This window comes from Centrocercus urophasianus, unplaced genomic scaffold, assembly GCF_019232065.1.
Source record: "Centrocercus urophasianus isolate 14NV4802_14NV808 unplaced genomic scaffold, USGS_Curo_1.0 seq_18, whole genome shotgun sequence".
Lineage (NCBI taxonomy): Eukaryota > Metazoa > Chordata > Aves > Galliformes > Phasianidae > Centrocercus > Centrocercus urophasianus.
Window position 1 is genome coordinate 22,898,652 of NW_024884733.1, and position 14,543 is coordinate 22,913,194.

At 42.0% G+C, this 14,543-nt stretch overlaps 1 protein-coding gene across 1 annotated transcript in view; it reads left to right on the forward strand.

The window, feature by feature from the left end:
- Positions 1-5,183: 5,183 nt before the first annotated feature.
- Positions 5,184-14,543, forward strand: part of ELAVL4 (ELAV like RNA binding protein 4) — a 72,064-nt gene continuing 62,704 nt past the window's right edge. The window contains exon 1 of the mRNA XM_042819584.1: positions 5,184-5,218. Coding sequence (XP_042675518.1) covers positions 5,201-5,218 — 18 coding nt within the window. The 5' untranslated portion in view covers positions 5,184-5,200. The remainder of the gene's footprint in view (positions 5,219-14,543) is intronic.

A 14,543-nucleotide genomic window follows, 5' to 3' on the forward strand; every position in this document is an offset into this window, starting at 1 on the left:
GACTATGTCAAATCTCTTAACTGTGAAGTGGAAGTCTGATATCACACACAAATCCACCCAAAATCCCATTCTGCTAAGACAAGAAGGACAATCTGGAGACCTATAGGCTAATCAGCATTTGCTTTTCTCTGAGAAAATAATGGCGCACATCCTTACATGTAATTTCTGGAGAAGGAGGAAGAGAAGGTGATTATGAACAATAATCAGCATGGATTGACCAAGGTTTGCCGTGCTTGACCAAGTGCATCTACCTTCCATGATGTGTGGCCAGGTGTGCAAACCATGCTGTACCCCAATGCTGTAAAGAAACGAGATATGAAGTGTTCACGTGAAACACACAATCAAATTACATTATTCCATTTAATTAATTCAGATGTACAGGTGCTAGAGTCCTCTTAAAATCATAGGTTTCATCTCTTTAGTTACATCCATACTGTAAACTCCCTGGTAAGCAAGGAGAGTCCTCAACATGACTAATACTACTACAATATAGTCATTTGTTACATGACTGCACATTCTAAATGCAACTGTATTTAGCAAAAGGTAGAAATGCGTACTGGAAATGAAACATACATTTTCTTCCTAATTCCATTAATAAGAGTGTGTAAACATGTTAAATTGTGCAGTTTCATATCCAGTGTCTGATTTCTAGTATTACCAAAGACTGCCTTAAGGTATTTAAGCACTCTTTGTGCTGTGATATCATGAATTAGAAAGACAAGCTATGAGAAAAGCCTACATACAAAATTAAAGCAGCTACTCCAATTCTCTAACTTTTGCGCAATTACAGTGGCACAAAATGTGAGTTCTACAGCATGATAAATATACAAAATTAGTAAGCATGGTAAAATCTAGTTCTTTTTGGGTATTCGTTGGTAGCTTTGCCACAAACTAAAGCCAAAGGCTAACTTTTAGTCACATGAGAATACCACTCAACTTCCACTGGTGTAGTACTGTGTATATCAGTAGAGGGAGCAGTACGAACCTATCCAAATAAGAAAAAAATGACATTAAGATGAATATCTAATTCATCTTTCTTTGTTTTTGTTTTTGTTTTTTTTCCTCTTCAGGCTGCGCAAACAACAAAAAGTACAAAAAGGAGACTTGCCAAAATACAATTCAAAAAGAAGGAAAAACATTTAAATTGGTACATAAAAAACCAATTGTTACACTGGTTGTTGAAGGGAGAGTGAATATGAAGTCACATGGCTCTGAGGCCTGATCTTTTAAGCCGCTCCTAATTAAATGCATCTTTCCTCCTACTTCATGCTAAGAGTCTTGCAGGTTACTGGCTGTATTAAGTGAAAATTAGATGCTCATTCAATGTATCTGCATGAATGTTGCAAAGTTGATTGAAAAAAAAGATAACGTGTGAAGTCTGTGTTAAAAAAGAACATTGCTGATTCATCCTAATGTGCTTAGAAGTTCCTGAACTCCTATGCTTCATCAGTACCTCATAGAATAGGTCAAAATCCTTAGCAGATAAATGCTTAATCCAAGATAAATTGTAATAAATCCAAATGAGATTAGACCTGTACTGAAATATTCAATGAATGGTGTAAAAACATGTTTGAGTGACTGTGATAAATCAGTTGGACTCACTGACTGAATTATGTGGAGAACTTCAGAGAGGATGGAATAGCAGTCAAAAGAAAAGCGGGAATTTTCTGATAAATGCCACTTGGGGGGCAGCGTGGAGAGTTCTGAACCAACCTCACTTCTTAACGCTATTCTTCTGATCAGCTAAAGGGCTGATCAGAGATGAGTCTTCATGGTTTAAATCAGTGCTCTGATAGTCACCTGCTTTCCAAAAAGATGTTTTATTTATTTCTTCCTCCCAACTCCTACTATTCTGAATCTAAGTAAAACCAGAAAGAGACTTAAGGCTAATCTTCAGTGGGATCCACCATCATTTTCATCCCCTCTCTGTACAGTAGCTCATGATGACTGGATGTCATGTTCAGTATTTATAGTGAACCACATCTCTGTGCATTTTCAAAAATAGTACCACATTGCCTTACATTCAATACCTAATTATAATTTAAAAAATCACTACTCAATACAGTGTAACATGATCTAAATGAAAATCCTGAATGAATCCGGCCATATATTTTATTAGCATTCCTGAAGAACACTCGTTGTGGGAACATTGGTTGCATGGGAGTTTTGACGACGTGAAGAATCAAAGTTTGTATCTGATGTCCTTTAAGCCTTTTATGTGTTTATAGCTTTTATAGTCAAAGATAAGCTTTGTAATGGGTTCCTACGCTTACCTTGAAAACTGTACTCTACTGCAAAAAACACACAAATACTTATTTCTGACAACATTTGGTATTTACTCTAAAAAGTGGTATGCATTAACAATATACTGATTTAGAGTATTATACTCTGAATAGATTTCAACATCATGCTCATATAGCCCCGAGAAGCTATCAGACTTTGTCGCCAACATTAGTATTTCTCATTCATCGTAACGCAACACAATCAAACTGTGATGATTTCAACAGTGCACCAGGTAAGTCACTTCTCATTAGCAAATCACGCCTCCTCCATTCAGCCCAGGTTCCTAAACTTCTACGGAGCCTATTGTTGGGTGCTCAGATTTGACAAAGAAATGGGGCGGGCTGTGGGAGGAGTAATATGAATTAGATGCTCAGGTAGAGACAGATGTGCGTAGACAAAGCAACACAGGTGCTTTCCTAATTCCTGTGTAGAATGAGCCCTCACGGCCTTTGAGTTGAGACTACACAGCATTTCCATTGCCTACAACATAGGACTCATTTTTCTGAAGGAGAAACGTAAGTTCTTATTTTCAAAGGTGTTTTTGTTGGTGGCTTTGATATGTAACTAAGAAACGAAGTGACATGAGAATGAACTAAATCTACTCTGCATACTACATAGTTAAAAATATATTAGCACTATTCATTCGTAAGATATATTGATAACATCCACGTTTCTTCGTATTTGAACAGACCTGCTTAGATTTGTCCTTTTTAGAATAAGTTTCAGTCTGTACTCTGAAGATTACCGAAGACTTTCTTTGCACTATTTACTGCTATAGTTTTAAAAGACAGTTAGGAATATCCTATGAATCCAGACTCGTATCAACAAGGAAATATCACATAAGGATCATTAACTGTGTGATGCAGACCTTTTCCTACACTCGTGGAGATATACTTGCATTGTAACCAATATTTAGTATAGTTTTTAAATATTTTTTTCAACAATCTAATAAATCATTGGAAACAAGTGAAATACGGAAAAGTGCAGATTCAATATACTATAAATTAAAAACAAAAACAGCACATCTTTCTAAAAGATGTAATTTAATTTAGACATACAGGACTTCAGAATGAAATGGTTTTAGAAAAGCTGTGATATCTTTGAATGGACTACGTCCTTTTTGACTCATTTGGAACTGGACTTCTCAATTTTTAAGAATATCAATACCACCTCAAAAGATGGCTCTGGAGGCTTGAGTCAGGAAGGATCTCCTTAATTCTGCCAAAATATACCAAAAGAAAAGGCGTGGAGTATCTACAAGTACAGCAACACAACTTAGGTTTGGAGAGAAGTATTCTGCTACCAGCGTATTGCTTAGGGGTATAATATTTTCCATATATTAAGACTGTTAGAATGCACTAACAAAAAAAAATCAAACTTGGTTCCAGAAAAAAAAAAAAAATCTTAATTTAGCTCTGTCTACTTTTCTGATAATTGCATTTCATAACCTCATTTTTTAGAGTAATTTGTTCCATGGGATGCCTGCACAGACAGTATCACAGGTCCTTTCTGTATGTGCTAGTTTGTCTCTAAAATGAGGATTTTGACCAAACTAATAGACAGATGAAGCCAAACAAACAAACTGCTGCTATGCTAATTTCTGAAACAGATGGATCTGATCCAGTATTTGCTAGCAAATGCAATTCATTGTCAATCTAACACAGAATCATGTATGTCTTTCTGTCATTCTGTTATGTATAGCATATAGGGAAAAATCTGGCCAAGGATACCCCACCCACAGCTAAATTTATACACAAAGAACTGAAAATCAAAGTCCATAAACAAGTACAAATTCTGCCATCCTTAGTGGAAGCAGAGATTAGGCCTCCGTTTTGAAGTCCCAGGTACAGATCTTCAAAAGCCCTGAGATGTTAGGGCAACAGTCCTCCCTCGCTACATGGCAGAAATACCCTTGAAATTAATGCAGGTTGCATTCAGGCTTGCAGCACGAGCGTACCAGGCAAACCACACTGTAAACTTTTAGTTTTCTAGAGATATTTTATTTGAATAGCTGTGGCTTTATTACCCCTAATCGAGCTGTGCAGAGAAAAATTCACTAAAAAAGCCAAGGTTTTGCAGCCAGCCCCCTGCCCAGGCCAGCAGTCAGCCTGCAGCCCGCTCAGCTTCCCGAGGCGGTCTGTGCTGTTGGTGCATCTTCGGCTAAATTTAGCCTAATGTTAAGAATGACCTACACAGCAAGGAAATAAACTGTTTGAAAAAATATAGGACAAAGCTTATGTTTAAGGGAAAGCTTCCCACAATGTTCTATTTGTGGCACACGATCATACATTTGTGTCACATCATCTTATCCGTTCCTTGAGCATTGATTGAAAAAGAGGCTTTTTAACCTGCTCAAAATTCTTCTTTGTACGTCTTTATCGGAGGAGGTCACCGGCGGCAAGGAAGCACCCCAGGCAGGGGTCTGCACGCACCGCGTCCCACCGGCTGCCTTTCGTTTATTTCCAGCTCCGCTCCGCGAGGCACCTGGATGCGTCGCGGCCCCGGGAGGGAGCAGAGCCTGCACACCCGCTGGGTACGTTACCTCGGCTCGGTTCTTCCCCTCAGGCACCGACCTCCGGGCTCACCCCGCCCGGGGCTCACCGAGCCACGCGGGCTCCCCCCCCTCCCCACCCCGGCCGCCCCTACAGCTCCCCCGGCTGCCGCCGCCGCCGAGCACGGAGCCGACTCCCCGCAGCGCCTGCCGAGATAAAAAGCCCGTCCCCGCTCCCCCTAGCCCTAATCCGCCGGGCGCTGCCGCCGACAAGATGGCGGCGCCGCTTCACGCCGCTGCGTAGCGCCGCGTCCCGCCCCGCTTTCCAGCGCGGGAGACCCCGCAGCCGCCACGTGCCGTCGCAGCCACCGTCGCACGCGCTGCTCGGGCCGCCGACTCCGCGCCTCCTGCAACCCGCGGCGGAAGATGCGCGTGCACCGCGCGGTGAGGCGCGGGATGGGGGCTGCGGGGGGGAGCACAGTATGGGGGGTCCCGCGGGGTCGGGGGGAGCTTAAAAGAGGGGGCTGAAAAATGGATTCGGGGAGTTTTCTGAACTTTTCTTTGTGGGATGGGGGAAAGGAGGGAGAGGGCTGCAGTTGATTAAGGTCTGGCAGGTCGCTTCGTGCTCAGCAGTGCTGCTTATTTGCGATATTGCATGTAAACGGGGGGGAAGAGTGAACTTTGCGAGCACTTCGGTTTCGGTGCGGTGAGGTCAGCGCAAGTAATGTGTTTTAAGTGGCTGCTGATGAGCGCCTGCTGCCCCAGCACGTGCTGCAACACTGCACAGGTGCGGGTGAGGCTGTTGTGTGCCAGCACCTGGCTGCTCGAGGTTAAAAAAAGCGGCTGGGGCCTTTAAAGTAAGTTGTTTGTTTGTTTAAGCCATTCCCGTTTATTTATTTGTTCACAACATCTTGAAGGGCACCTTGAGGAGCGCGGTGCTGGGGGCCGTGGGGAGCAACCTGCGGCGTGGTGGGAGCAGAAACCCGTGGGCAGTCAGTGCGAGTTCATCCCCTGTGCTGAGCGATGTGCGGGCGGTGGGGATGCTGAAACAAGGAGAAGTAAATCGGGTTTGTACGTCAGGTAGCGTTCAGAGGCGTTAAAGCGTTGTGGCGTTTATTTGGTTGTTAATGTTGAGTTGTTTTAGGGGAGAGCAAGAGAAGCCATAGGAAATTAATTCAGTTAAGGCTTGGGGAAAAAAAAAAGACTGATTGAGAGATGAGGCTTATGGCTGTGCAGGCAACAAGGCCTTTGTGCTGGAATGAGCCTTTTCCCTCACCAATTGCACGCGACTTCCACTGGCTTGTAAATTCTTATTGTATGTAAGACATTTTAAGTGTTTCAGAAAGTAGGGTTTTGGCACAGAAAGAACTTCAAAAGATAGCTTTTTCTCAGCTGCGCTGGTCTTGATGGGATGGTGGGTTCATTTATACTCTGGGGAGATGTGGAGGCTCTTAGTGTTATGTCATTTTGGTATTGGTGTTGTGGCATTTTGTGTGGTAATTTCTTTTTTTACCCGTTTTTATTTTTTTCTTAGGCATACTTGGGATTTTTATAGCTATTTGCTATATTAAACTTTAATTTTCTGTAAATAGATATGTAGCAAATAAGCTCTTTAATTCTGTCTGCATTCTTGGCACATTTCTGACACCATTAACTACCTGGTAGTGTTTAGGTTGGCCTGGTACCATTTTGTAGAGTTGGATTAGTAATCCAAGTGGATGTATTTCTATGTAAGGGTGCTACATGAGAAAAGAAGTAAAACCTTAATAATGTCAGTTAGATTACTATTATCTGTAACTTCTTTTTTAGCCTTAAGGAAAGTTCGTACCTACCAGATAAAGATGTGAAATTGCATCATATTTTTACATTGGTCTGGCAGCCTTGGATACAAGAGCAGGTGGAGTGCAGTGGCCCTAATGTGGCTGTGCATCAGGACCCATTTCTGTGAGCTCTGGGTTTGTTCAGAGTGAATAGGGGGAGTGCACCGTAATTAGAATTCTGGCCTTGTGAGAATAATACTGTCCTAGGCAGGAAAGAGTGCCTCAGACTAATTACAAAATAGGCCTGCTGTGTGAAGTTAAGTTTCTGTGGTGTGTTCTTCAGTTTTGGGAGAATTTGGCTTGGAGAATCTTAGATTAGAGAACAGGGAAGTACAAACAAGATCAGGATTAAGCGGCAGGCTGAAAAAATCGTTCTCGAACTGTGTAACAGTGACAAAATAATTGTGATCACTTACAATTAGCCTGTTTGGTTTGCAGAACCAATTCAGATTTTTCTAAGGAAGTATATACGCTTGTGTTTTTTAATTAGCTCTCCTTGATTTTTCTTGCGTATCTTAATTAAAAGTTTGGTGGTTGTTGTTAATTATGATGTACTTGTTTAGCTTTTTGTTTAGTCTTTGTTCTGTTTATGAATGCTGCCTTCGAACAGCATTGCTCTTACTCAAACATCTTGCCTGATCGTTTTCCTCTGGGGTTACAGAAATGATAATCAGCCTTATGCTTGTGCTGTTTCCAGGTGCCAGCCAGAGACTCTTTGGAAACGACAGCTCAACAAACAGGCATTCGTGCTCTGCCCTGACCAAGTGCTGCTTGACAGGGACCCAATTTTAAAGCATTAAGTGCTGGTCACTGGCCTGACCTGCTGGTGGGACTTGGTGTGTCCCTTTGCTTCCAGTTGGAGTTTTGATGCTTCCTTTGTTTGGTTTTAGTATGGAAAGAGATTTTACAGCGGAGGATCTAAGTGTGTGTTATGCTTCCTGTAGCCTTTTGTATTCTAGCAGCTTTTGTTCCCAAACTGTAGTAACTATAGCACAGAAAACTCCTAACCTCCTGTAAAATGGAATAACATATAAATATTACAGTATATTGCTAGACTCAAAAAGCAATTGACTTGTGAATGGGGCTTGATGGAACATTTTATTCACAGTGTCTTTTCATTATTTATTCAGATAATTGATGCAATGTTTGAAGTCCCCAGAGTGCACAGATGCTTCTGCAATTTCAGTGACGTAGTAAACTATTTTTCAAGAAAAAAAATGCTTGTATATCCTCACAATAGAGAAAACATGTAGTCTTTGTCCTAGTAATGATGTGAAGTTAATGCATGGGAGGGTGAGTTTGGGATTTCCATAAATTAAGGGTTTTTCCCCCCTCTTCAACAGTTGGTTTTAGTGCTGGAAAGAGTAAATATAGTTTCCACATAAGGTTTTTAAGAATTCAGTAAAAAAATAACAGCTCTGATAATCCCCTACCTCCTCCTGATCATCAAAAGTAATAATAACAAATGGCATTTGTGAAACTACACTGATACTTCTCCAGTTCAAGAATACGATGAACAGATGCCTTCTATTCCTGTCCACTTCAGCATGTTTACTGTGCCTAGGTCATATTCTTGTTTTCGTGTTTCTAAGTGCTCCTATAGCTGCTTCCTTCTAAATGCAGTCAGCTGCTCCCTGATTTGGTTTACGTGCTCTTAGTGTCTCCCTCGGGTTCTCTCCATTCACCCGTCTTTCACAACAGACTCTGCAAGCTTTGTTAATCAGCTCATCCATTTGCATTAGAACAATTTTCTTTTCCAGTGCAAGAAAAATTGTTTGCACCCCTCCATGCTTGCTGTCATTCCTAAGTTTGAAGCAAATCTGTCCCTGTGTCTAAGTTTATTATCAAATTTATCATTTGCTGTACTCACAGCTAATGTTGTGGGGTATTTTTTGCGTGTGTGCCCACTTATGTTATCTGGCCCCTTGCCTGCCTTTTAAAAAAGGAGAAAAATCTTTCTTCTTGATTGATTTCTTCCACTTGGTTCCTTTCATCTTCTTCACTGACTGGTAGTTTTGTCACTTCTGGGATTTCATGCACTATTTCCAACACGGTTGACTTTATTTGAACCGTTGTCCTCCATACTTCCTTGCAGTGTATAACTAGAATCCTTGCATCTTTTTACTTAAGTTAGCCTTTATTTCTAGTTTTCAGCTAGGTGCACTGGCCTGCTATTAAAATATATATATATATCTATCTATCTATCTGCTGATGCTTCCTTGAGGGTAAGATGTAAGTAGTGGATTTTAATCTTACCTGCAAGCCTGTTCACTGTGTACCCTTTTTGTCTTTATTTGTGCTTAAGAAGGTACAATTGCAGGTTTGTACTGAGTGTTTTCACACCCCGGTTCATGTACTTTGACATCCTTTCTAGTTGCAGCAGCCCATGTGAGGTTACCTTTGGTTGAGCTGTTGCTCACTGTTTATGTAGAATCCCAATACTCCAAGGTATATTGAAACTGTCATAATTTAGTAGGAACACTGTTATTGGAGAGGCTTGCTAGGTCCAAAAGAGAAGGTCTGGCACCCTTGGGATAGGGAAGGCTTGCTCATCTCCTGTGCACGTTGCCCGCTAAGACCTCAAAACCTCATTCTTCTAAGCATGTTCTTTGACCAGCTGCAGGATGCTAAAGCACACTGCTTTATGTCTAGCTGTGAAGATTCATTCACCTTATGCATGCTGTTTTATGGAAATAATAATATTCCCAGCTAATCTGGCTCAGTTGGTTGAGGAATGTTGCAAGTTAGCCCTTGCCTGGGTGATGCCAGTTTCCTAGGGGTCTGCAGAGCACTTGGTTCTGGCTGCTTTGGGTTTATTTAGGGCTTGGTTGTTCCGAATCAGGTTATGCTACAGTGTAGTATTGAGTACCGGTGGCTTTGCTAGAGGTTGTTGCTGTTTCTAGATGTGAGGTTAGCAAGTTTTATTACAAAAGGCTTTTATATGAATTCAGTCATGTACTCGAGACTCCTGTTTCCAGGTCTGTCACTTGCCTGTAATTTATAACCATTCCCCATTCAAGTGGATGTGTTTTCAAGTAGTTTTTGTTGGTGTTTTTTTTTGGTGGTGAGCTAGTTTCCTAAGGGAAGTCCTTACTCTATCCTGCTTGCTTATTTGTCTTGTGTTGTATGCTTGATGGCTTTTTAACCCCTTGGCCTGTCTGGAATTAATGACAAAAAGGTAGGAGTTCAAGGATGCTAAGCTGATACCAGCTTTGTGAAACTTCTTGACCAGTAAAGCAGGTTTCAGAAGAATTAAGTTGCTTGAAAAAAGGACAAAATCTGAACTTGCAGTTTCACTTGTTTTTGAATTGTCCTCACTGTTCTGTTGTCCTTCAACCTGTGTCTGGGAAGGCTGTTCCTGCATTAATGGGTCACCCAAGTGGTTTGGTCTGAGTCTTGAGGACGACTTACATGCAGGTAGGAAGAATCTGTAGAAGAGCCTGCTGTGCAGTTTGTGATAGTTTGTCCTTGCAGGGAGATTTGTGATACAGAGGAAGGAACAAGAAGATGAAAAGCAACGAATGCTGTAGACTTTGCAGTTCCATGTCACACTGGGTGCTTTCCAGTCCATCAGCTAACTCACAGTGGCTGTGAATAGTGTCAAGAGACCTATTTCACATAGCTTGTAAAGTCTCTCTTGCTGTAAGTCAGATTTCTGTCATGTCTTAGCACTAACAGGGCAGCCAAATTTCCCACCTTACCACCAGGACTGTAGAGAAAGGAGTTGCTACAGTGCGTTTCCCACAGCTGGCAGTGTGACATGATGGGTGTGAAGCTTGCTTGCTAGCCCAGACATCTTCCTCCAGTAGAGGAAAGGATGAAACTGATGCCAGGCTTCTCTCTTGTCCTCTGCTGGTATGTGGGGGAAGATATTAAGGTCAGCCCCAGGCTCTGTGTGCTGTGACAGCGTAGGTTGTTCCCTTTACACAGATGGTCTAGCTAATGAGTACATTGCTGAGTAGAGTTCTGAATCAGGGTTATTAGCACCCAGAACTAACTACCCTTTATGAAACAGGAGTTCAAAGAAATCATCTGTAATAATGAGATGCTGCAGTGTAGCACAGGCGTGTACTTCTTGGCTCTGTGCATGGATTTCACTCATCTTACCCTTTAGGTAAGGTTCGTGATGACATCAGAAGTACCAGCCATACCTCCTGAAAGGTGTTCCCAGGGGTCACAGCTTTTCCCGGCCCCTCTTGAAGACAAAGAAGACCCTGAGGAGCGAGCCAGGGGAAGCCCAGAAGCTGCAGCCTGATCTGAAGCTTTCTCTGAACCTGATGCTGCTCTCTGCAGATCATTCATCTGGAAACCTGGCTGAAATTCTGCCAGGTTGCGCTGCTTATCTAGCATTGAATGATGCTTTGGGGATCCTTTTGTCACTCAATGGCAGTCCCATACCACATGCTGCTTCTTCCTTGCTGTTAACCTGTCTGATGTGGCACTCAGTGATTACCTGTTAACAGAATGGTTAAGCTGAGTTTGTGGGCAGGATAGTGAAGTGCTGATGGGCGAATTAGGCACTGCAGAGCATCTGGCCTGTCTGTCTTAATCTGAGCCTTACAAGCAATCTCTTGTGTAGAAACTGAAGTTTTTATGGGATCTGAATAAAGTAGAACCTTTATTATGCTTGCAATATTTTTAAAACTATTGCCGTCAGTCTTGTGGAAGCACTTGGAGCAGGATATTAGTGTTTACTTTTACATGTTGTCTTCAACAGCATTTTTAGATCTTTTTATTTTGGTTTGTGTAGTTGATGTGATGTATCTGTCAGATGTTTTTCCTTCATTCATTACTTAAAAGCTTAGTAAACATGCAGTAGTGTCTAGTTCTGACAGATTCTTTTAATAAATTACTGTTATGATCTTACGATACAACAAAAAGGTTGGCCCTGCTTTCCACAGGGAAAAGCGAGTGATGGGATTCCAGAGTTTGTTGCTTTGGGAAGTTTTGCGTCTGTCAGCAATGTGTGCAGTGTGTGATCTCCATCATGGGTGTTTGCATAGCCTGTGGCATTATGGCAGTGTATGTGGAGTGTCTTGATGGTGAAGACTGGAGTTGTGAACTGATGTCAGTGGGGCAAGATTTGTACCTCAAGCAATCTGGGTGTGAGGAGACACAGCGTTCTGCACTGGTAGCGTTGAAGCCTTTGTGCCATAGCCAGTGGTAGATGGAAGGTGACAAAGGCAAGAGAACTCTCATTTGTCATGGTTTAGCAGAGGAAATGTGTTCCTTGTTCACTAGGTATATGCAGGTTACTTGAGCTCTGTTGAAATATTTTCCAAGTGACTGTTTTCTCGATACATGCTACTGTTGGCACTGGGGCCATGGGAAATGGTAAACTTGAAAACTTCATTGGGCAAGTTTAAACTTCCTTTTTTTGGTTTTGTTCAATGTTAGAAGAACAAGTAAGTTTGCTCTGAGCAGAGCTGGGTGTCCCTAGATGCGAGTTACAGTGCATCCCATGGTATTATTAAAGGAAAGATTGTTTGTTGTTGTGTTGGGGAATCCTTGTGAAATATCAGGAAAACTGCTGGAAGCATATAAACGTGTTCAAGTGGGGGAGTGGAATCTTTAAATTGCAGGGAGATGGCCTGTAGCTGGGTAGCTTTTCAGAGCAGCTGTTCTGATGCAATTTGTTGCTGTACTGTCAGTTATAAATTGGATAGGTTGGAACCCTTTTCTTGGGGCTTCCCTGGAAATCCAAGCACTAAATATGTAGTACTTAGGAGTTGTAACCAGAGTCATTTTATTAGCAAGTTAAACCTTTAGAGAAGTTTTTATTGCTAGAAATGAATTTGGAATAGGTTTTCTTTTAAAAATATCTGTTGTTCTTCATCTGCCTTAATTCAAAGGAAGGTGAGAAGTATTTGCAAGGATATGTGTGACAGTGCAAGAAATAATGTAATGGAAGTAACAAAAGCATTTGAAAGTCGGGCAGGAAAAACTGAAGTCTCTCAGACCAATGAGAGTCATTCATATCCCAGGACATGAGCAGCATAAATCCTGGGGAGAAAGAGCCCCTTGTGATTTTCTCTGCTGTTCTTATGGCTGCCTTTCTCTAACCCCTTCCTGTTCGTGTTTCAGTATGGAGAGTTCAGAATCATCGCTGGCCCATCCTGAAATACTGTGCCTGCTTTATTTTTCCTCCACCTTTTAGCCTCTCTGTACCTTACTGTTGTTGTTACTGTTATAAAATTGTCACTTCTGGAATCTGGATTGCACAACAAAGAGGTATGAGTCATGTTTATGATGGAGCCATTGGTCTCTCAGTTGGGATTTGGGGTACTCTTCAAGCAGGTTTTTAACCCTTATCTGTCTATAAAACCAAAGGCATAAAAAATAGATGTAGTTTAGAAGCTTCCTGTAGAGATGCTTGTGTCCCAGAGCTTATGCTCGTACTTACAAGAGAAGTTTGATTTGTTAGTTCAGCCACTTCAGACTTGGTTTTTTGCCTTTTAAGCCCCTTAGGTTCGGGTAGTATGGCTGTTACTGTTAGGTGTGTGATGGGGCTGACTCAGTTGAAACTGACAATTTTTAAGTGTGAAATTTTAAGACTGGTTTACGTTCTGCCTGCTATTACTGAAATGCTCCAAGAGCCAGCTGTTCTAATAAGAAATTGGGACAACTGGTAACTCTTAACTCTTCGTACTGTTTCTGTATATTTTTTTTTTGTCTTCCCTGTTCCTGTATCTTTCCTGCATAGTTGCAGGCTGAAGGAGATGTAACCCTTCTGCACTCTGCTTGCTGGTCTCCTTTGATTCCTGCTACACCTCTCTTCTGATCCCCTATCAACCACCTCACATCTTCCCCAGATCTTCTTCTGATCACTGTCTCAAAGCTTGGAAAAGTCACCTGACTAATCCCCCTTTCAGGTTTTCAGCTTTGTTCTTATTGATATTATTTGGCCTGAGTACAAGGTGTGTAGAATGCCGTGCAACAGAAGAGTCTAAATCAAATCCATCAGCCTCTCTAAAACCAGGCAGTGCTTGCTGAAGGGCCCAGTTTCCACTTCTGTGAGGGTTTTTGTGCTCATGCATAGGCGCATTAAAAATGGCTGAGCTCTTGTAAATCTCCCTGGCAAGTCTAGACTTATTCAGTGTCTTAAGTCCTTTCATTATTTACAAGTAAATACATTTTAAAAATGCAGTCATAAATCTTTGAAAACTTCTTCATTTGTGCTTGGTTGAAACTCTGCAAACTTTTTAATGCAAAGCTGACAGCAGGTAGAAATGTTTACCCTCTCTTTGTAGGTAGGGTTGAATTCTGCTCACAGTGATGGCAAAGCAAGCTGCTGATTCCGTGCTGTCTGCTGTTGAATCCAAGTTTGAAAATCTGTAGATTTAAAAGGAAGGAAACAATATTGGGGAGAAAGTGTTGAATTGTGTATTTGTGAAGCAAAAGTAAAGCAGCCAGAAGGGTAGGAAAGAACTGGCTTTGTCTCTCATTAGCATGTCTTCCTAGAATATGTTCTGCCTCTTACTTTAGTGCAGTGCCTCTGAGTTCTTTAAAAGGCATTGAATTTTGGCCGGGGAAGAGGAGCAGTATGACTAAGGGATGCTGTGGTCTCTGAGGTGTCTGTCTGCTGAGAGTCAGAGTGGAGCTGTGATGCCAACACCGGCTGTGGGAAGTGTAGGACAGGCGCCACTCCTGTGTGTCCCAGCCCTCCTGGCCCTTAGTGGGGCTGCCTGCCTCCTCAGGAGCCCTGTGCTGGGAGCTGGCATGGGATGAGATTCCTGGGTTGTCACCAGATTCTTCGATGTGTGTTTATTCACTGCCCTACATGCATGTCCAAATCTGAGTGCATTGCTGAGACTTTGCTCATGATCAGAGCTATTTACATCTACTCATTTTGTTACCTCTGTGCTCTGCCGTGCCCTTGGGAGCTTTGTTCCAGTCTCCCAGCTTTCACACATAAGTATCCACAGTGGGATTTGCAAATATACCCGTCT